The following is a 23,764-nucleotide window of genomic DNA, read 5'->3' as shown; positions in this document are numbered from 1 at the left end:
GCTATGCAGCTTATATGAATGCGTGCATACATGCTATTCAAGACAGACCTGAGGGATAGCAAAGAATCTTTGCCCCTTTCCTTAATGAATTTTTTTCTCTTGAACTTCAAGTTCTACTCTGAGCTTCAGCTTTTCTTGTCACACAGTTCATGATGTACAGTGCAATACAGAGTTTTGTCTGAATTCTGCCTTTTAAAAATAAATTCTGTGCAGTGCTTCAGGCATCACACCCCACAACCTGAAAGAGAGCTCTCATTCTGTACATACAGCAGAAAGAGAGTGACATCTGAACATTTCACCAAAATCTTTGTAGCTGAGTGCAGCACGGGGAACATTTAAGTGCTTTCTGTGTGAATCATAGCAATGTGCATACCATTTAGTCTCAGGAGAACTGACAATAGTTGTCTGCTTATCATAAAAGGAATAGGAGGCTCTTTTGTTATATTTTGTTTTGTTTTCAAGTGTAAGCTCAGAAACAAATTGAGTATGTTTTGTATCTGTAGGTGAGCATGGGTCTGTGGAGACAGGAATGTTCTGAAGTTTGGAGATAAAATAATTTTTTGCAGAAATCATTTTTTAAAATGGACTTTGGATGCTTCTTTGGATGCCTGTAGCACTCTCTACTCTTTTAGCCACATGATTCTCTATTATCATTGGTTGTTTTTTTCTAGACTCATTTTGTGGAAACAGCCACTCTCATTTGATTTCATGTTTTGTTCTTTTTTCTTTCTTTTTTTTTTTTTTCATGATTCTGTGAAAACTTGTTATTATTTGTGTGTCTGTGAATCTGTCTTTTAAGAAAAAAAGATTTAAGCACACAGGCCTCACTATTCACATACACTCCCTTCCAACAGCATGCTTGGTACTTTCTTCAAGAATCGATTAGTTTCACATTTAATTTTTCCTGAAATACTTGATTCAGACTATCACATTTTTTACCCTTATGATAAAATTAACTGAAGAAAATTAATTAAAGATTTAAAAATTAATTGAAGTTCAACATCTATACTGGGCTGTATTTAATCCTGTATTACATAGTTCATAGTTAATTTCAATATTATGTTAATTGCAGCCTGACACACTTTCACCAGTAATGCACGTTTCAGTGTGCATGATAAATCTCCATCTGACTGCTTGTTGTACGTACTCTGGGGAATCTCCAGTGAGGCCAGTCTTGTATCTTTAAGTGCTTCCCTGGGAATCTCTTTTTGGCTAGTGAAGATCAGTGAAAGCATTAGCTGCAAATAAAAAACCATGCCCTATTGTGGCATGCAGAGTATATCTTTAGAAGTGCCTTTTGTCATCTTTGCAGACTTTCAATAGCAACGTAATGATCTTTGTCTAATGGAGATCTAGTTACTGTCAGCAACAGAAGGCATATGTCCAGAGAGAACAAAGGAGCACTTATTTTCACATTCCACTGATGATATTATGATAACATTTTTTGCATTGTCTTAAAAAAAATATTGTGCAGGTGCTGTTGACTTGATAGCAATTGTAATTGCAATAAAATGTTTTGTGAAGGGAACTTAAGCTCTCTTCATCAGTCCTAGTTTTGAAATGCCAGTCAAATTCTGTGTGGTAATACTTTGTATGTTACTGTACAGAGTAAAACAATATCCTAGGTTCTTTCTTGTTTTCAGTCTTGCATATTTTAATATTTTCTTTGATACTAGATAGAACTAAGAAGTTGATCCTGACAGTTAGCTGTAACAATTCCTAGATAAATGTTTGTTCATAATTTTTCAGTTAGTGTCTGTGGCTTCATAAAATCTATGAAAGTAACTAGAGAATGGGTGGAGAAAGACAGAATGTAAAGAAGAGTCCAAAAGATTTATGCATGAGTGAAGAAGGAAAATAATTGTACTTTGCTCTGGTCTGAAAACTGTAACACAGAGATCACAACACGCCACATATCCTGTCTGTAGGAGGGATGGCATACTTGTGTATATCAAGCATATACATCTGAACATACATGCTGTGTTGGAGCCTAATGACAGCTGTCTACTTCAATTCAAGGCACTATTTCTTAGTCATTGATCTCTCACTGCCATGTACCTCTACATATTCCACTGGCATGTCATTCCACATCTACAGACTCAAACAAGGATACCTGAAGAAAACCTTTCAGCTCCTGTTTTTTCAGGTATTAGTTAGACTGTTTCTGAAGGTACATTGCCAGTGAACTACCAGTTTTAGTAGTGACATGATATGTAATATGTAGTGCTATGATATGAATATGCAGTATAATGATGGATATAATGGACATGATAGAGAAAATAGTCTTTTTCTTCTCTGTAAATATACAATCCTGGTCTCAGAATGTAGAATAAAGATGAACTGGATACTGTCTTGGATACTGATAAACAGCAGAAGCAACCTCTCTTGTTGAACTTACTGAGACCAACAAACATAAACAATGGATCCACTCCAAAACAAGGATGTCACTAGGCAGAAATACTACTGGCTTCTGTAAATGGGCTCTCCCTCCAAAGTCTGCAAGGTTTCTGTCATCTCCTGAGGGACAGAAGAGGACCATTGTACAGAATACAACAGAGCTGTGTCAACTTTTATCATGTGCTTAGAGATGTGGTTGCTGAAACTGAAGATCTGAGAGCAACTTTCTTCTTTTCTCTGGGATTGTGTTCTTCAGCAGTGCTACAGCTATAAAATTTCATGCTCTCCCGTCTGTCAAATCATTTAATTACTCTTTTAATCTTTAATCTCAGCCAGTGCTTATCTTTCACACATCTAAGAAAATCTGAGAATTGCTTGAGAATCATCTTCATCTTCCTTTATTTATTCCTTCAGTTACAAGGTGCTGCTGCTTACAGTGTTCCTTTTTTAGGGTCCTTCTGTCCTACGTATTTGCTCTGTAAGATTAAGATCTCTGTGCAATCACTTTCAATTTTACTTACTTTAGTGCTCAAAGAAGATAAAACTTTTTTTTATTTCTGTTTTCATCTGATTTCTTGAAAGCTGTTCTCCTTGTTCAAATAGCTGGATTTGTGGAATGATGTAAGAGAGCACAAGGTGGTAAATTTCTTAAACACCCTGTGTTCCTATTGACTAATCCATACTTCACATGCACTGGCTTTTGTTTTCTAATTACAGATGCCAGTGAGGTCGATAATGAAGAAGACAGTGCAGCCGAGAATCAAGAAAATGACAGAGGAGCAGGTCAGTACGTGTGGATAACTTTGAGGCCACGTTCAGTTACGTAAATGAAACAAGGAAGGAAGGTCTCTCTCTAACATACTGCCTTCTCTCATATCTTCATTTCTGTCACAGATAAAGAGAGGAAGAGAGCAAAACCAAGAACCAGAAGGGGACATGGAAGAGGAAGAGCCAGGCATGGTGGTGAGGAGGATGGAGATGATGAAGATGGAACAAGGAGAGCTGGGCAACGCAGGCAAAGAAACCGGAGAGGACGGAGCCGAGCAGGTGGAAATGAGGGCAGTGATTCTGAGGGGGATCCTACAAAAGCCAGGAAGAACCAGGCAAATCAAAAATCAAAGGAAGATGGTGAAGAAGAGGAAGATGAAAAAGGGGGTAAGAGTGGGAAAGGCAAAAATGAGAAGAAACAGGACAAAAAGGCTGATAAGAAAGGGAAGAAAGAAAAGGCCAACAAGAAGAAAAAGGACAAAAAGAAATCAGGATCTGGGTAATTTTATATATACATATATAAATATATAAATATAAAAAAATTGTTGCCTTATGTAAAACCTGTTTTCATTTATAGCTGTGAAATGCCAAGAGTTGGCATGGCTCCTTGCCAAAGCTGAACAGGAGGTTTTATTTTCTTTTATTTTCTTCTGGAATGAGGAGATTCTGAGTGAAGTGGAAACTGTCCATAGAGCCAAATTCACTACAGTGAAATGTGGTCAAGGGCTGTCATGTGTCCAGGGTGGAACTTTTGAAAATGACTGTACAGACATTTCTGACACCACCAATATTCTGACATTAGAGACAAATCTCATAAATCTGAACAGAAACTTCAACTGGGGTCTCCCTTACTGTAGTTAAGTGTCTCACATTCTTGAGCTGTTCTCTGGAGTGACAGAGGAAGGAACAAGTGACAGAATGACAGTGAGTGAGATCTCCTACTTTTTTCCTAAGCAACCAAACAACCAAAACCAAATAAAAAGCCAGAACCAATCACTGTCCAGAATCCCAGGATCTAGTTCTGTTTCCAGTGCAGAATCAAATTCTTGACACTTTCCAAAAGTTCAAGGTCTTATTTCCTATCCAGCCTTGAACCAGCTTTTTTTGTAACAGATGAAAACTTTAAGAGTTCAGAATCAAGCACGGAGACAAAATTTTCCAAAGTTTGTCTATCACTTAACTTCCACTGAAAATTTCCTTTTCCAGTGCATTTAGTGCAACCTGGGGTCTTTGGAAAATTGCTCTGACGTAGAACACTTCTGAAAACTCTTTTTATTCTTCTTCTGTCATCCTGGTTTTCCCTGGCAGCATACCCGTTTTCATGATATTTTAAGGAAACAGTCCCTGAGAATAGTGTACGAAAGAGCTAATGGAGCTCAGCATGCTCATCTCAGTGGAGAGGAACAGGAATCTTGTTTCCTCCATTCAGCACTTGCTACAGCTGTTTATGTTCCCAAAGGCAGCACTACGCAGCACAGCAGGAGTCAGAAGGAAAAGAAAATACAATGAGATATGCTGCTGCATTAATTTGTTCATGATCCCATTTCAGTACACTTCTAGTTCACTTCCTTTCCCTACAAGAATATCTAAAATCTTCCTTTATGCTGGCTTATTTCTGTGGTGCCAATTGTTCCCCACTGTGCAATTTCCTATACTCATATAAGCAACAGGCCTGAATCTGCCTACTCTTGTTCCTTTGCTTATTGCTGTTGTCATCCCTTGCAAGCATTTATTGAGTGTTAATTTTTAAAAAAAGCCACTTAAAATATAAATTTAAATGAAGGCATAATGTTTTTAATTGTATTACAAAACTCTGAACATTAAAATACACGTGTTTAGTCTGAAGAAATTCAGTTTCTATCCAGATCAGCATGTTGTTTCTGAAAGTTGACAGCACATTTGAAGAAAATCTGATGATGCTCTGGAAGATACTTGAAGAGCATTATATTCTTAGACATTTAGAGCACCATCCAACAAGATTATGTGATAGTAAATACAAGAATATTTAAAAGGATTTTCAACAGGAAAAAAAAAACAGCGAAGGGAAAAATGATGGTGATCTGTTCAACTATTGTTTATGTGAATGATTTGCATATCTTAGAACAGGAGAGAGTGATGTGAGCACAGAAGTGTAGCCCATCTAACAATTCTGTGAGGACCTACCATAGTAAAAGCTAAATATTCTTTGAAAGTATCTCATAGACTCATATAAATTTGAGTTGGAAAGGACCTTTAAAGGTCAGCTAGTTCAACTACTTTGCAATTAACAAAATCTGAAGAGTGCTCAGAGCTCTGTCCAGCCTGACCTTGAATTTCTCCAGTATATGGCAGCCACCACCTCTCTGAGCAAACTATTTCAGTGCCTCACAACTCTTACTGATGTACCTTTTTTAATAGCCAAAAGTAGAGACAAAACGAAACAAATAAAAAGTAAAATTAATATAGAGAATAGAGAAGATGTGGTATAATCCCACAGGGCAATATTGTATTTGTTAATGTTTCTGTGGATTTTGTTGTCCATAAACAATTAACAGTTACTTTTTGGCTAGATATCAGAAGTCAGTAGATTCTCCTTTGCTTACTATTTTCCTACATCCTGCTTTTCACCTTAACTAGAAATAACTCTTTATAAACTAACCATTCTGCTTAAAGAAATCCTAGATGAACTTTGTGCTCATACATATTCTAAATCTTTTTTTCTTTTTTTTTCAACCTGCTTGAAATTTTGATCGTCCTATAGTGAGTTTCATAAGGTAATTCTATGGCAATTCTATGGAAGCTGTTTCTCGATCACTTTAGTGATCTCCTACTGATCTTAGTGGGGTGTGAGAAGGACCTCTCTATATCACCCCCAAAATATTTTGGCAAATTACTCCATATGAGGATTACTCCTTGTGAGGATCTGTGATATTTCTTGATTTCTGTCATACACCTTGGTTCAAAAGCTAGATTTTTGTTCCTTACTGACTTGTTTAATTGTCTACAATAGCTAGTGCACCTGGTAGTAACCGTCTGTTGAAGCTACAAGTAGAAAAGGAATATTATGTTCTTCTTAGTCTGTGCATTTCTTTTTTTACTCTGAGCAAATCAATCAGAGTTTAGTTGAATTATTGGAAGATACAGAGCTTTTTCAGGAGTCCAGAGGTACATAGAATTTTAAGGCAGTACTGGCACGGCATCTTCTTTATGCTAGGAAGTGCCAGGGGGTGTTATGGGGATTATCATTGAGCAGTAGAATTTTCTCACACACACAGAAAGAAAAAAGTAGTCAAATTTATTCAGTTACCACTCCAGAGTCCTACTGCTCTTTTCCCTGAAAGTACCCAAGCTCCTAGAAGATATTTTCACTTCTATAAAATAGCGTTTACAGAAAGCATAATAAATATAATTTAAATCCGTATAAAAGAGATAAGACTAAAACCAGAACACAGATGAATATTACAGACAGGTTCATCAAGTATATAATTTAAGTCAGTGTCATTGATTTCAAGAGCTTTAAAGATTTAAGAAAAGATGCACTGTGTATATTGAATTGAAGTCAAAGAAAACAAGGATTATTTTGGAATTATTGAGCAATCCTTTCTGCTCTGTGTTAGCTTGAAGGTCATGGTGATCTCTTCTACCCTTTAAATGTATGAAACACTGTCTTTCTTGAAAGGCTGAGACTTTTCCTTTCTGAAGGCAGAATTCTGATTTCCTGGATTGAGTCTTACAGTGTTCAACCACTGAATGAGTTGCAATTGCACAAAGTTTGGTTGTGTTTTGTAAAAACCCAAGTAAATAAAACCAATTAGATTTCTTAAAGATGGGTTAAAAAAATTAAATAAACTCCATAAATATTCTTGCTGCCAAATACTGCTAACGAGAGAGAATGCATTCAGATACTTTCTTTAAATCACATAAAGTTTGACTATGTCTTTGTTGTCAGTGTGAGCAGAAGAAAAAGATCTTCAGGTTTCCAGAGGACTTAAAACTATTCCATTATTTGGCTTACATAGTCAGTCAGCTCTGACACTGGATTTTGAATGTCACAGAAGATTGATTCTGAGACTTGATAAAGTTTGAATTACTGCTAACAAAACAAAACAGAAAACTTCTTTTTTAAAGTAGTATATTTCAAAATTTTCAAAACATTAAAGAAAAGCAAAGACAACAGAAAATAGAAATGCATCAATTTTTTTTTCTAAGAGCTCAGCTTATGGTAGTCATCACAGTGGGCAGGAAATCAAATTCTGGTGATTTCTTACTTATTAATTTCCTGTTTGATGACATAAGAAGTCACATTTGTTGCTAGAGATGTGCTGTACGCCACTGCGTGTGATAAGATTGCTCACAGAAAAGCAGACCCAGGTGGATTTCTGAATTTTTCCCATCTCTGAAAAATTACTGCTTTGATTAGTGGATGGGCTGTCAACTGGTGTTTAAACCTGTCTTCTCTCTTCTGAGGCACACAGAAGTGTGATGAAGAAGTTCATTTTTTATGGCACCAGTCCTCATTTGCAGAGTTGGTTTGGACTCCCAGAAAGGCTGGTTACTCCTGCAGGACGCATCCCCAGAGTGACTGCTGCTTTTCATGTGTAGTGTGACTGCTTGGGGTGTAATGCTGGTGAAGCACAATGCAGCCTTTGCATTGATGCTAAACAGTGAGTCTATTTTCTCTTCAGTGCAACAGAGAAAGCATTGTTCTAGGTCTTAGAATTTCTATGAATTTATACCATGTATATGCTCCATGAAAACTTATGTCCGTCCTAATTTTTTGTGATGTTTTTGTTCCCATTTTTGGCTGAAGCTCTGATTCTGACTCTGAGGAGGAGCCGATTACTGAGGAGGAATTGGCCAAACTGAAAGAAGAGGTAGAAGAAAAAAAGAAGCTAATCGCCACATTACGAAACAAGCCATGGAAGATGAAAAAGAAGTTGTCAGTTCTAAAGTATGGTTTGAATTTCATAATGTCTATCTGTCATCCTTCTTTGTATTATCTTTTGTTCTTTACATTTGCTAAGTTTATGTTGGCAGTTGCTTCAAATGATAAGTTTAAGCTCTTCTTAAGGAAAAATGATGCAACTTAAGAAATAGCACAGGGTAATTGCCGTGAGGAGAGAGGAATTTCCTTTTTATTCTAACTTTCTCTAGAGAAGAATACATTTTTTGGAGTTACAGAAAAGGAAACATGAATGAAAATTGAACTTGATTTCTCATGCATTTTCAAGTTTGCCAGCAAGTATATCATTACATTTTCATCAGTGCAAAAATGTCAGTTAAATTTCAGTTAAATAATCAGTTATATTTTCACCAAACACAAGAAACTGGGTTAACAAATAGAACAAATAGGCAATTGTGAAAAAAGGATACATGGAACAAAGAAAAAGAACTGAGTGCCTAGGAGATGTAAAGTAGAAGCATTATGAAAGTCAGGGCATTTCAGGAGAATTAGGTGACCAGATTATATAATCAGACAACAGTTACTATATTTTGCATAGTCTTACTATGAAATGTTTTTAGTTGGAGGAGTAATTCTAGTCACCCTCAGTGACTGAAAACTGACGTAGCTTAAGAGTATTATGAGGTGGACTTTACCCGTTACGCAAATAGCAAGTTTTCAAAATCTTGTTGTCTGCCCATGTAATGAGAATTATTTCTTTATTAATATTCAATGTGAATTTGGCTTTGTACATTCAACACGTTCAGTAATTCTACCCAAATGTCAACCATTTTAATCAACTTTTATATTATTATATTCATGAAATCTAGACTTATTATATTCATGAAATCTAGAAGGTCCGCATTCAGTTTTATTTGTCACCATCAGAAGGATTATTTTAATAAAAATTATTCATCAACAAACTTCTACAGGAGCTGTAAAACAATGTTTTTATTCTTCTGGATTTTGCTATAGCGCTCTCTGGTGTAGGCTTAGAAATTATTGGCACTTTATTTTGTTTGCCCCAGAAGAGAATGTTTTGCAAGAGAAAATGTCAGTTATTCAGATTAGCTTCTTTCAGTCTACTCTTATTATCTTATTAATTATGAGCACATGTAATAACATATTTTAGTATATTGATACATTTGTTTCAGATTTGTAGTCCCATCATCGATACCCTGATATATTGACGTTATATGTATGGAAAATGGACAAAAACTGACTCTCTAAGTACCTTAAATGAGTTTTGTATACTCCTATTCTATCAGTAGAAACTTTCGGTAAAGAAATATTTTTAGCTAGTATTTGGGGCTGTCACCTTGTTCTTTCCCTGTGTAGATTTTTGAGTACTATGGGATGCACAGGAAAAAAACATGTCCTATCTACTTAATGGCAGAAGAACAGAATTCCTGATTCTTTGTCTTTCAGCTTCCACAGTAAAGAAACTCAGGTTTCTTCTCGACATTAAGGGAAAAGTCCTTATTGTCAGCCAAAAAATACTTCCTGCTTGCATTTTTTTAGTAGCCATTGTTTTCAAAGAATGAAAAAATATTGCTTGCTTAGAATGATATTTATGAGAATATAAAACAAGAAAATAGTTTTCAAAGTATTTTGAAAGAGAATTATGAAGGTTACATATGAATTTTTGTTCTTTAAATATATATATATATTTAAGAAAAGTTAATTTCAAAAAAAACCCCAACTTTTGGGGGGAATTGTTCAACTTCTACTAATTTGCCTCCTTTTAAAAAGTGATAGAAAATAAAAATTGTCAAAATATTTTGTTTAAGTATTTCCAAGACTGAAGACTGAACAACTTGCTCAGTTTTCTGATTCAAATCCCAGCTTATTTTTCAAAAAAAAAAAAAGTTTTTTTTTTTTTTAAAGAAATAAGCACTGGAATTTAATGTTCAGTGTTTTCCATAGGGGTGACACACATGAAGGCTACATTAATTTTTTTCTTCACTCTTTTTTCTAGAATTGTGTGAGTGGGGAATTAATTTTAGAACAAAGAAGCAAAACTGGTAGCTTTGTTGCCTTCAGTCAAAACCTGACTGTTACGCTCACTATTGAAATGGCATTCGTAATTGGGATGCAGTACACAATTAGACAGCTCTAATTTCTAATTTGTATCCCTCAGCCTGGAAAGATGAATTTCAATGGCCCCTGTCTGTTCTCTGAAGAAATGTGACTGATCATAGCTCTCTACAGAAAAGTGTCCCTCTGAGGCTTGGAGTTGAGTTGTACCAGCACATTCTGACTCTAGCTGGATCTTCAGATATCATGTTTAGGTCTCAGTAAGTCTGATGACGAGAATAGAAGAGAGAAGATATGGAGAGGAATAAAAGGATGCTATGTGGCAAATAGCATTGCTTCTCTTGCCTAACCAGTAGGCATGGCTGAGAGCAGATGATGTAGTAGTTCTTGCTGTTGACAGCCTTCATGCAGCTGGAGCCCAAGCTTTTTTCTTATTTTATAGACAGATTTTGTCTTTCAAAAGAGTCTTTCTCATCTTCATTTGTTTAGATTGACTATGAACTACACTGCTATTGAGCCTTTTCTATAGGAGATTCATGAATCCATACATCATTCCTCTCAACATTGGCTATTCAGGACAGAAGAAAATTAGCTGCAGAGCCATTAGATTTTAACAACCATCAGCTGTTATTTATAATGCTGAGATTTAGACAGAGGGTGTTAAACTATTAGAAAGACTTTTAATTAGTAAAAGGTACAAAAGATAAAACCAATGGGCCATAGCTTCTAGTGTTGCAATGAGTAAGGGAAGGCTATCCCAATTTACAGCTGAGGTTTTGATTTTGGGAACTTAATCATCTATCTATGCATTCTCCCTGTTGGGTATTGTTTGGCCCAGAAGAAATGGAATGTTCAAAAGCTGAGCTACTATGTTAGGAACTGGAGTACTCACTCCCCTCCTTAAAACACATTGCACTTTATGTAGACAAATGTTTGTGATGTAAATAGTAAACATTATTAATAGTTATGCAGCTTATGTATAGAAGTTTATTAAGATGCTTATAATATGGACAGAGAATTGCACACAAGAATCCAGAAATGTGCGATCAGTGACACCAGTTTAGAACTATACCAAAAAGCAATTAACAAAACGACAAAATAAGAAAAATTACAACCAGCTTTTGAAAGGTTTTGGCCTCTCAAAGAAATTCCAGTTAAATACAGACTATACAGAGAACTATGAGAACTTAGTTTTTTAAAATGAAAAGCATTCTTATTTTTATATACTGGGGACAGGTTATACTATGATGATAATTTTTCCTTCCTTCCTTCCTTCCTTCCTTCCTTCCTTCCTTCCTTCCTTCCTTCCTTCCTTCCTTCCTTCCTTCCTTCCTTCCTTCCTTCCTTCCTTCCTTCCTTCCTTCCTTCCTTCCTTCCTTCCTTCCTTCCTTCCTTCCTTCCTTCCTTCCTTCCTTCCTTCCTTCCTTCCTTCCTTCCTTCCTTCCTTCCTTCCTTCCTTCCTTCCTTCCTTCCTTCCTTCCTTCCTTCCTTCCTTCCTTCCTTCCTTCCTTCCTTCCTTCCTTCCTTCCTTCCTTCCTTCCTTCCTTCCTTCCTTCCTTCCTTCCTTCCTTCCTTCCTTCCTTCCTTCCTTCCTTCCTTCCTTCCTTCCTTCCTTCCTTCCTTCCTTCCTTCCTTCCTTCCTTCCTTCCTTCCTTCCTTCCTTCCTTCCTTCCTTCCTTCCTTCCTTCCTTCCTTCCTTCTTTTTGAAGCATTGTTTATTTTATCCTAGAAGAACACATCAACACGGATAAAGTGAAAATAGAATATTTTTTAAGCATAGAAAACCCAAGGATATACATATGTATATCCATGCACCTCCTTATATATGTGTATCTATATATACAAACTTATAAATAAAGTTGCACTATATGTATCTTTGGATGGGCTATTTGCAGTCCAGTGAATCTGTATTTCACGTCTCTTACTGTGAACATGTTGGCAGTCTTGGAGGAACAGCCTGGCTGTCCTGAAGGCCAGCTGGGTATTGAATAACACTATAATTTGCTCATTATTACTGCTGAACTGTTTTCAAGTGAGATGGACCCGGCAACAGCTGTTTGGCATTCAGTTTTAAGCCAGTCTTTTTAGACTTGAAAAGTCATGGGTGATCAATATTTATACAACATTTGTTTTTAATGAGTTTTTAGACCTTCCTGAACTGTTACTGAAAAATGTGAGCAATCTGCTTGAATCCTGTTCATTAGCAGCAACCTCTGAGAGCTGTAATTTATCCTCTCTATGCAACACTGAAGTGCTCGAAGTACCGTACACCTAGCACTTTGGGAGCCGTAACTCCACACCTCTTATTAATAATTAGCTCAGGCTTCTCCGGGACAATAATGCTGGACTCCATGCAACATTTATAAGTTCCTTGTGTCTGTAATTCAATTAATAAGGTTGCTCTCAAGCTTCTTTAAATTCACAGTTAGCAAACAGGGCACACTTTGGCCTATCTTGTGATATAGATAATTTACCTATAACACATGATACCAGCTATTACAAAGCTCAGTTTTGTTGCCCTGTGTTGCTTTTGACACGTCCTCATGTTAGTAAAGTTGCACTACTTCCAAGGGGGTGTGTGTGCGTATGTGTGTGTTTTTGGTAATTGTTGAGGTTTCTAAAAGAATTCTATGAGATTAAGACTAATTTATACTGCTTGATTATTCCATGTTTCTTCACATTCTACTCTTAGAATAAAAGAAAAAATGAAAAGGACAGAGTGTGGCGAAAGTCTACTAGGATGTTTAAATGGAGGCCTTTTAAGTGAGGAGGATTAAATATCAAAGTAGAAAGCTGAATTAAATAACATATTGGTTTATACTTAACAAAAAAAACATGTAGCACAGACATGGAAAATACACTGAAAGTCTGTTCCCTGACTGAATGTTGTTGTGTTGTTGCTGAGCTTTCAAAGCTAGGAAGATTTTTACAGAAGAATTTCATTTATTTCAATTGCATAATGACAGAATCACAGAAGGGTTTGGAAGGTATCTCCAGAGGTCATCAAGTCCAACCCTGTTCTAAAGTAGGCTCTTTTCAGCAGGCAGCACAGGTGGGCATCCAGATGGGTCTTGAGTATCACCACAGAATGAGACTTTGCAACCTATCTTGGCAACTTGTTTCGGCACTCTGCTAGTTCAACAGTAAATACATTTTTCCTTGTGTTTTATGAAACCTCCTGTGTTTCAGTTTGTTACTATTTTGTTACTGCTGCCTCTTGTTCTGTCTTTGCACACAACTGAAAAGAGCCTGATCCCACACGCTTGGCTCCTGCGCTTCAGATACTTATAAAAGGTGATGAGGTACCCTCTCAGTCTTCTCCAGGGTGAAGAGTTCCAGGTGTTCCTTCAACCAGACTCTGCACTACTGATGCCAACCCTAGTTCTTAACCCACCTCACTGTCCATTCATCTATCTCAACTTCATTGTAGAATGTTGTGGGACATGTTGTTAAATGCCTTGTGTTTAAAACACTAACGTCAAGAAACATATTATCCACTGCTCTCCCTCCATGTACCCAGCCAGTGATGACATCACAGAAGCTACTAGGTTGGTCAAGCATAATTTTTCCTTGGTGAGTCCATATTGATTACTCCTGATAACCATCTTCTCTTCCAATTGCTTGGAGATGACATCCAGAGAAAGTTATTCCAATCATCTTTCATAGAATCATAGAATGACCTGGGTTGAAAAGGGCCTCAAAGATCATCGAGTTTCAACCCCCCTGCTATGTGCAGGGTCACCAACCACCAGACCAGGCTGCCCAGAGCCACATCCAGCCTGGCCTTGAATGCCTCCAGGGATGGAGCATCCACAACCTCCTTGGGCAACCTGTTCCAGTGCGTCACCACCCTCTGTGTGAAAAATTTCCTCCTAATACCTAGCCTAAACCTCCCCTGTCTCAGTTTAAAGCCATTTCCCCTTGTCCTATCACTATCTGCCGTCGTAAATGGCTGCTCCCCCTCTTGTTTATACACTCCCCTCAACTACTGGAAGGCCACTGTAAGGTCTCCGTGGAGGCTTCTCTTCTCCAAGCTAAACAAGACCAGTTCCCTCTACCTTTTTTCATAAAAGAAGTGCTCCAGCCCTCTGATCATCTTATTGGCCTTCCTCTGGATCCGCTCCGAGAGCTCTGTGTCTTTCCTGTGCTGGAGGCCCCAGGCCTGGATGCAGCATTCCTGATGGGGCCTCACAAGAGCTGAGTAGAGGGGGACAATCACCTCTCTCTGCCTGCTGTCCACTCCTCTTTTAATGCACCCAGAACACACTTGGCCTTCCAGGCTGCAGGGGCACTCTACTGTCTCATGTCCAGTTTCTCTTCCACCAGGACCTCCAAGTCTTTCTCTGCAGGATTGCTCTCTTCACCCAGTCTCTATAAACACCTGGGATTACCCCAGCCCAAGTGCAGCACCTTCCACTTGGCCTTGCTGAACCTCATTTTGTTCAAATGGGCATAGGGCAGTGTTAGAGAAGGGAGAGATCTCAGCCACCAGCAAAGTGAAATCAAAGAATATGCTCAGGGATGTCAGCAATGTCAGCCCTGAAGATTTGGATCGTCATGTCAAAAACTAGTTTTGGTTTGTTGTAGAAAGTCAGAAATTGAGTAAAAGCTTAAATAATACCAAAGCTCTTGAAAAATTGCTTGATAGAAAGTCCAGGAAGCAGAGACAGCTTCTTTTTGATGTTTTTTTTTTGTTTGTTTGTTTTTGTTTTTGTTTTTTTTTTAATCTTAAAGAAAAATTTCAATAAGACATATAAAACAAGCAAACACAAGGCGTAGATTGAGATTAAAGTAAATCTTTATATGATTTACACTGTGTAAAATTCATTCTTGTTCTGGCTTAATTTCATTGTAGAATTTTTTTTTTTTTGTGGAGTACCTTTTCCAGATACAGATACAAACTGTCCAATGTGGAGGATTTTCAAAGTGTTAGTGGTTGTTTTCCCCTTTAAATTTCTAATTTAATGCTTCATTAAAAAAACAAACTGCAACAACGACACAAAACAAACAAATAAAATGTTCCCCAATGCCTATGTTTTGAAATCTTTTAGTTCTGCATCATAACTCCATGTAGTTTTTGACCAAAAGCATAGGCTTTCTACAGTTTCTGTAGGCTTCAATTTCAGCAATTTTTCATGAAATAGCCCACTGTTTGGGTTCTTTGATGACAGAAGTGATGGTAAAAGGTATTTCTCTTAAGTGAGAAATACGATACGGTGACTTAGGGGATCGGTAGGTATGTGTCCAAATTGATTCTGCAAGTGCAGCATTTGTGAGGACACTGCCACCTGTCGTTAACAGTGGCTTACATCTTTCCAGACGATGCAGTAAGATTTTAAATCCTGAACATGTGTGTTTAAATGAGACTCTTGTCCACCTTTCCTGAAGATGAGAAACCTGTTTTCTCTCATTTGTTTGAGATAGGTCGTAGTAGTAAGGGCATAACTCTTTTGAGAGTCAAAAGGAAAGAATGAGATGTGAGCCAGAATACCTGAAAAGAACTTGGGTGATTTAGAAAATGCAAAGGGCTCGATTTGATGTCAAAATCAGTTAAAGTAAAAAAAAGTCAGATGCCAAGATCCAGAATATAAATGTGATGCAGCAGCACAGAGTAAGAGATCTCTAGAGTCTTAAAAGGATCCTGAGGAACACTTTGAAGTGGTGAAGAAATGGCATGTGTGGCTGTGTATCTGAGGTGGTGGTTGGCTATTTTATTTTATTTTTCTCTGAGTCTGTCAATGTGTTTTGCCTCAGGGACAAAAAAGGGGGGGTAGGGAGGAAAAGTTACTGTCTTGGGATTCTTGTCTAAATGTATAACAGTTTTTCCTTCTACCAACCCAAATCTTCGAAGGAAAAAAAAAAAAAAAAGGGAAAATTGCTAGGAAAAAGCCTGCTGTAATCCTGAGGATATCGGAAGAATTGGCACTAGTCCTGATACCTCATCAGCTGGATTTAGGCGTGAGCATTTGGAAACAGAGTGCTCAGATGGGACTCAAAGAGTGAAAGCTGAATTCAGTAGTTTGCATAATCTTGGGAAGCACAGAAACAAAAGAATGTAATCATCTGTGCCTTTCTTTTGCCCTTATTTTCCAGAGAAGCGCAGCTTTTTGTTGAAAAATTTGAAGGTGCTCTTGGAAAAGGAAAGGGAAAAAAGTTCTATGCATACAAAGTGATGATGACCAAGGTAAGTGTATTACTTTACTAACTTCATGTCACACAAAAGTGGAGTCTTGGGTGGCTATATGTACTCATTTTCCAAAACAAATTTTCTTGTCTTTATCTGGTTATTAATACTTTTGTTTCCTCTGTTTGCACATGAAACAATTTCTAATTAAGCTCACAGTTTGATTGGGACTTATCATCTGCTCATCAGGTGTTTAATTGAGACTTTATCAATAGAAAAATTAACTGTTTTGCTAGAGTTATAAAGACTCATATCTGAACACATCCCTTGAAAAAATTTCTATTGGTGTAGATGTTTCTCTACAGTCTGGATCTTAAGCCTAGTCTTTCTGTTGATCCTGAGAATCAGAAAGTGCCTTTTTGCCCACTGTAAAGATACCAGAGGCACCTCTATTGAGTCAAAACATAAGCAATATCTCAGATATATTCTAGGAAACTATGTGTTGCTGCAAGAGTGTGATTGAGAGGCTGAAAAGTTGTTGCTGAGTACTCCATGTCCACATTATATGTGTTCTGGTCAGTTTTACTTTGATCCAAGTCCTGAGTGATTCCATGAACTAAATACACAGCAGTGGATATGGATTAGTACACTTCTAAAGTATGTTTTTCGTATGAGTTTTATACTTTGGTAGATCTTTAAAGTGAATGTGGTAAATTGGCTGGTTTGGGAGATTCATTTCAAAAGTACATTCCTACTCAAAATAAAATGCTGTTGTGGAATGATACTACAAATGTTTGACAGTACTACTTATTCTATCCAGGTTTATCCTTAGGTAAATTGGCTTTTCTGCAGGCAGCTGTGTAGTTACATCTTATTAACATTAATATTCATAAAAAAGGTATTAGGCTGTGCACAAGAAGCTCAATTATGGAAGTTCCACTTATCCAATAGATAAAGTAGTAAGTAGAGTAATTGCAATTAAATGCCGCAGCTTGAGCTCCAAATCTGAATTATGTATAGCAAAGGAAAGAACAAATTAAATTCTCAGAAACAATTCCAAAAACTGAATGTCATGAAACGAAGGGATTATTTAATCACTCTTCTTGTGGAAGAAATGGGAACTTCACATAAAGGCAGTGGGAGACATATTCAGAACAAACAAAAAAGAGATGACTCTTCATAAGCTAGTGCTTCTGCCGCAGTGTGTTCTGCCAAAGAACTGTGTGTATGACTACGGGGTTATATTAGTTAGCTCAAAGGGAAATTGAACATCGGGTGTCAGAAATGATTTTTTTAAACTCCATGAATGTTTCAGAAATGGATGAAATTCCAAAGAGATTTCGAGAATTTTAAGACAGCCTGCATACCCTGGGAAATGAAAATTAAAGAGATTGAAAGTAAGTACTTGTGAATGATAATAAAGAGTACTATCTAGTATTGTATCTCTAATGCATGCCAAAATTCTAAATTACAGTACTTTAGAAGTACCTCCTTGTTCATACATACAGGTATAAAACACATGAATATTTCTTCTTCCATTAATATTAAAATTGATTTTGTAACCTGTTCAAAATGTCCTTGAGAGAATGTTAGGCACCTTACAGAGAAGACAGTATCAAAGTTAAACTTGGAAAAGAGATATTGGGATTTAGTTGTTGTCTACCTCCACTTTATTTTGTCTGTATATCATAATTATTTCTATGACGTTTTTTTCATAATCTTTAGACTTATTTAAGAGGTGTTGCAAAGTTAGCAGAGCTAGTATGAGATCACTTTTAAAAAACCTTATGTTATTATGAAACTCTGGTCAAAACCTCCAGATTTAATTAGAAATCAAATACAGAATATATTCCACACAGCTTCAAGCTGGTATGTGTGAACTCCACGAAATTAAATTTTCTTAATTGTTGATGTCTGCAGCAGTGCAGTTGTGTTAAAGACGCAGCAGAAGCAACTTTGCAGGAGGAAATGGGCTTCTAGATGTCTACAAACCGAACGAAGACTTGGTTGCCCTTTGACTCCTACATCACAATGCCAGTGGCTTTCTCTTTCCAGACTAAGTTTAATTACTTGTGTAACAACAGTAACACTACTGACTTAAGCACATAATAGGTCTTGCTAAAGGAAACACATTGAACAATTCAGAGAATCCTGTTGGCAGAAGTTACCTTGCACTTGAACACTGGATCCCTCAGAATGCGCAGAAGAATGAGGAGAGGTGAAAGAAAGCTGTCAAACACTAGGATTGTACTCCAGGATCAATAGTTAGCATACAGATATGATCATCAGACACCACTGTCTGATGAAGAAATCAACCACCGTCTACTCAACTGCTCATTTCTGAAGGAGACAGTACAGTAAAATATGCAGAAAATATCAGATTGTGACAGTCAAAATAGATTGTTTGAACCAGTCTTAGAAACCTGATGCACTATATAAAATGAATATAAAATGCATTGACACAGTTCATTTCTTTAGAACTGTGTCTGTACAATTGCTTTCCATATTACTACACAGTAGTGCAAGTTCACACTAGAATTTATTTTGTGATTATTTTTTACCATCAGAAGAAATATACTATCTGGTGTATTTTATTCACTAGATCAACATAACTGAAAATGAATGTTTCTAAGTAGCATCTGCTCTATGCAACAGAAGGACCAAGGGATTATAAATAGACAAACAGCTCCTTATTCCAAAGAAACCAGAGGTAACATTTTAAAGTAATATTCTAGGGTAAATGCTAATATTATGCTAGGAGCTATTTTCTTTGGACACAAAAGTGGCCATTAAGCACAGAGGTATAAATACCAACAAATGCAGTAGGTGATATCAGCAGCAGCTGAAAGAGTTAAAATTTATGAAACTTCAAATTCTATTTGAGTGTTGATCCTAACTAATAGAAAGTGTAAGTAGAAAGCTTATGAATGAAATAAAAGCCTGTCATCTATGTGCAGAATACTCTTTATAGGAGACTTCCTTATCTGTCTGAATACATTTGTGTGAGGAAGCGGTTAATACTCAGCAAACCTCCTTAGCTGTTAGCTTCTAACCAGTTATTTTTAAGCATAAGTCATTTCTGTACTCTTACAGGAAGATGATTTTCATTTTCTGGTCTCAAAATGAGTTGTTTATAGAAGAATTCCAAGCAGTTGAGGCTGTAAGTGTTAACAGTAGGCAGTAAGTAGAATATTCTTACCACTGGGAAACACTCATCTTTATTCCTCAGTCCTTCACTTGCAGCTGAATAAGAAAGTATGACTTGTCTCAAATCAATCTTTGCCTTATAGATTAGAATTAATGCAGGAATATAATGATTGCTCTGAAAGTAAAGCCTCCTACAAGGCATACAGGGAGCACAATAACAGAACACTGTTTTTCAACATAGCCACCACCATTAACTACACATGTTCTCCCATGATGAACAGGAGTCTGCATACTGCACTCATATATAGGCCCTGATTAACTTGTATAAAATATTCTTTCTGTTCTTGTTTGAGGATCTGTAGGACCCACCTGATGTACCAACATTGCCACAATCGTTTTCAGTACACTGAAGGTGATATTGAACTCCGTACAGTTCCCTGGTCTTAATCTGCTGATTTGCATGGATTAACTTATTGAGACACTTTTCATTTTGTGGTGTGACATCTGTGCATGGTCATCTAGACTGTGGCTTGCCTGTCACATCACTGTCACTACTGCTGAAACGCACCACCCACTGCCTCATCATGCTCACATCCGCTGTTTGGTCCCCATAAGTGTTCATCAAGCATCAGTGAATGTCGGTGGGTGTCATTCAGTGAAAAACCTTTGCTTCATATTCACTTCCATGTCAGACACTGTTTTGTCACTGTCCCTCTGCTGCCATCTGTCTCATGGCAACAAAAAGTAACAGAGTATTGATGGAAATCATGGAATCATAGAATCATAGAATTACCAAAGTTGGAAAAGACTTCCAAGATCATCCAGTCCAACTGTCCACCTACCACCAATATTTTCTCACTGAACTATGTCCTTTAGTGGAACATCTAAACATTTCTTGAACACCTCCAGGGACGGTGATTCAACCACTTTCCTGAGCAGCCCATTCCAGCACTTGATCACTGTTCTGGAGAAGAAATTTTTCCTACTATGCAACTTGAACCTCCCCTGGTTCAACCTCTACTTCCATACCACCACTGTTTGTCTCTGACACTGTTGGCCATCATAATAAAATAGGAGGCATTACTTTCAGAGCAGCACTCATATGAATGCAGACTGGCATTAACTACACGTTTAAAAGTTATAGAGACCTTTCTTCTTCTCGCTCTGTGGACCAGCAATAGGTGGACCACCACTGTTCAGACACAAAAATTCTTGAAAGAGTCCTTACTGTGATAATCACCAATATCATTCAGTATTAAGAAATGAATAATAGGGAAACAGAGTAAGGAAGAGGAAGAAAAAGGTAATTGCAGTTTATAAGCCCTAGAAAATAAAACTTCATTTTAAACTCTGCTTAGTTTTATGCTGTCCATGGTAGTGAATAAAAACCTTGTTCTCACCATTTTCCATGTTGCTTTCTGCTTCCTGAAATCATTCCCAAAAGAATGAGGATATTAAGACTGATCCAAAAGAACCCATGAAACAGGCAGAGCTCTAGACCATAAGAGTCCAACATTTTAGCTTGTCTGGGCCACAGGATCATATAAAGACTAACTGATATTCCCTTTTTTTTACATCTTACGTTTTCATAGGTCACTTTGGGTCATCGGTAGCATCTTATTTCATATTCTTACGCTGGATGTATGGAATAAACATGATTCTCTTTGGGCTGACGTTTGGACTTGTAATGGTGCCTGAGGTGTGATTTTTTTAAATTTTCATTGAAGATTGGTATGTGAATTTCTGTCTTTGCTGTGACATTTCATAGGACCTGACCTTCAAATTTTATAATCTCGTTATGTGCCATTAAAAACTCTTAAGATGTACAAAAGTCATAAAGGCATATTTTCTTCATTGAAGGCTGTCTTTAGAGAGTTATCTTGAATTAGTCTTAACAGAAAAATGTATGTTAAGATTCTGTCCCCAAAATGGTCTTGCATGGCCTAAAATAGTGCTAAACTTTTCAAAAAAGAGGGCTTGTATGAAATTGAAATTGTTCTTTCATCTACTCTCTTTTGGTCTTTCTCAATCTCTCACTTTATTCTCTAGTGACCAAATCAGAAATTGTAAATTGGGAATTTCCAATTGTTTCTTAGTATAACATTTCAATTGTGTGATCCATTTCCACAAGAGAATATGCCCAGCTATTCGCAGGGAAAGGCCTGGGAAGTATCCCATGAGGATGTATACTCATGGCATCTTGCCAGAACACTGGGATTGAGAATCCAAAAATGGTATCCCTTGCATCTTCCCACGTATTTCAGTTAAATAACCAATGAAATCCCATTTTACAAGAGAAACTAATTGTTTGGTTTTGTCTTTAAAACAAGCTCTTCTGATGAATTTGAGCTTTATTGCCTTTGACTGTGACATGATAACACACTGATGCTAGTGAAATGTCACTTTAAATGTAGAAAATATCATTAATGCATACTTTAGGCATAGTTTCAAATATTAATGTGAGAAGGTGGGGAAGTAGGTCATTCTCATTAAGGCGCTAAGGAGCACAAGGAGAGTCTTCCTAAGAACTGACAGATCACTATCCCTTCCCTTTGTTGGTATTTTGCTTTAAAATGTAAATTGCTATCATTTCTTGTTTCTAGGCATTGATGGGAAAGCCATATGGCTCTTTACCTAGAAAAACTGTTCCAAGAGCTGAAGAAGCTACAGCTATGAACTTTGCTACCCTTTGGGATTTTAGTGTAAGTGCATAATCTTGCAATGATGCATTTTCACATGACTTTTTGATTATTAAGAACTTTGGATTCATTATTTAATATTTGAAGATTTAATGTGGAATATTTCAGGAGAAAATTGAAGTAGAAGTAATTTATTTCATTTTTACCCAAATTCTGAGCGTAGATTTTTCACAGAGGTAAAATTTATGACAAATCTCAGAGTCCACATATACATTTCAGTATTTTAAGCAATACAAAGACTCACTGGAAAAATTTTCTGTACTGGATCCACATCTCTATATATTGAGGGTCTATTAAGGATGAATTTGATCATCTGTATTTAGGTTAGCATTTTATTCAGAAAGGTGTCATTCTCCTTTTTCATCCTGAAAACAGCTAGTCTAATTTTGCATGTGACATGTTTCTGCTGTTCTCCTCTTTGTATAAAGATGATCCAACTTGGTATAAAGTCAGCTGGGGATAAATTTTGTATTGCAGCACATTAGTTAGAAGGTTGTTAGAGTTCTTTATAGACAGTGGTCAAAAAAAGGTATTTTTCATCTGTGAAATGGTGTGAGTCTAGTTAAGATTTTCCTTCATATTGATAGAAGCAGCATCTGTTGAGATAATAGTGAGTAATCTACCTCTCAGTCTGCTGCACTCCTGTTCTCTAAGGAGCACCAATACTGTAAAGATGTATCTTCTAGCACTTGAGTTTTTGCAGCAGTAGAAAACACAAATATGATTGTTGCAACCAAACTAATTTCTTTGGGAAATAAACTCAAGTGCAAATTCCTCCAACTTAGAGCTCAGTGCATCCAATCATTAGCATACTGACTTATGTTTAGAAACAGCCTCTCTGTGTGGTTTTGGTGTCTTTGAGATCCTGCTCCACCTGTGCTGGTGGCATGGAACAGTGCTGGATGCTAAGCTCTGCTTGAGCATTTTCATCAGGGCACAGGAAAATTTTTGTATGTATCCAGCATTAAACCCATCTGTGATCTTCCCTAAAAAAGATATAGTAATGTAGAATGATTATGCCTCTCCTTAATATTAGCATTTTTGACTCTGGTTCGGGTGTATAGAGATTCTTAATCTTCTAATATCTAGATCTCAAGGTTCTTTGTAGCTCAGTACTCTTATGTACTGCCTGAAATGCCTTCACATTTTGGCTCCTTTTTGTCTTTATTTTAAATATTCAGCCAACAGTGCAAGAAGAATCTGGTAATCAGACCACTGAACACAGGAAAATACTTAACTTGATAAATTCATTTTCTCATTTATGAGCAAAGTCTTTCAGGCTTGTTAATTGCAAAACGCTGTATGTTAAACTAATGTAGTAATATGTAGAAAACACAATGATTGTCTCTCTTTTGACTGTAAATATATATAAAGTGGTCAGATGACTTCTGCTTTACTAATTCCACAATTCATGGTTCCTTCTTGTATAGATATGGATAGAAGTGAACATTACTTTTCTAAGAAAACATCTGTATAATATTTTCCAAGGACTGCTGCATAAAATGTTTAGCTCATCAGGAGTTATATACTTGAATGACAGGAAGAATATGTCTAGACATGTAGCTGGGAATTTAGATAATGATGAGATTTTAAACAGATATTAAAGCGTCAGGGAGCTATTGGAGAAATATGAATTGTGTAGTGAATTGAAGCCTTTATAAAGAGAATACA

At 36.8% G+C, this 23,764-nt stretch overlaps 1 protein-coding gene across 1 annotated transcript in view; it reads left to right on the top strand.

Annotated features, from left to right (window-relative positions):
* The window catches only part of TMC1 (transmembrane channel like 1), a gene marked incomplete at both ends in the record, with an annotated part of 48,998 nt that overhangs the window by 5,690 nt on the left and 19,544 nt on the right, over positions 1 to 23,764 (top strand). Inside the window, 7 exons of the mRNA XM_079548460.1 lie at positions 3,115 to 3,180; positions 3,292 to 3,664; positions 7,955 to 8,095; positions 16,217 to 16,307; positions 17,563 to 17,644; positions 20,987 to 21,093; positions 21,998 to 22,096. Of these exons, the coding sequence (XP_079404586.1) occupies positions 3,115 to 3,180; positions 3,292 to 3,664; positions 7,955 to 8,095; positions 16,217 to 16,307; positions 17,563 to 17,644; positions 20,987 to 21,093; positions 21,998 to 22,096 (959 nt within the window). The remainder of the gene's footprint in view (positions 1 to 3,114; positions 3,181 to 3,291; positions 3,665 to 7,954; positions 8,096 to 16,216; positions 16,308 to 17,562; positions 17,645 to 20,986; positions 21,094 to 21,997; positions 22,097 to 23,764) is intronic.

The sequence above is a fragment of the Tetrao urogallus genome (genome assembly GCF_951394365.1).
Source record: "Tetrao urogallus genome assembly, chromosome: Z".
Lineage (NCBI taxonomy): Eukaryota > Metazoa > Chordata > Aves > Galliformes > Phasianidae > Tetrao > Tetrao urogallus.
Note: the sequence above shows the minus strand (reverse complement) of the source record. Positions and strands in the feature narration are given on the sequence as shown.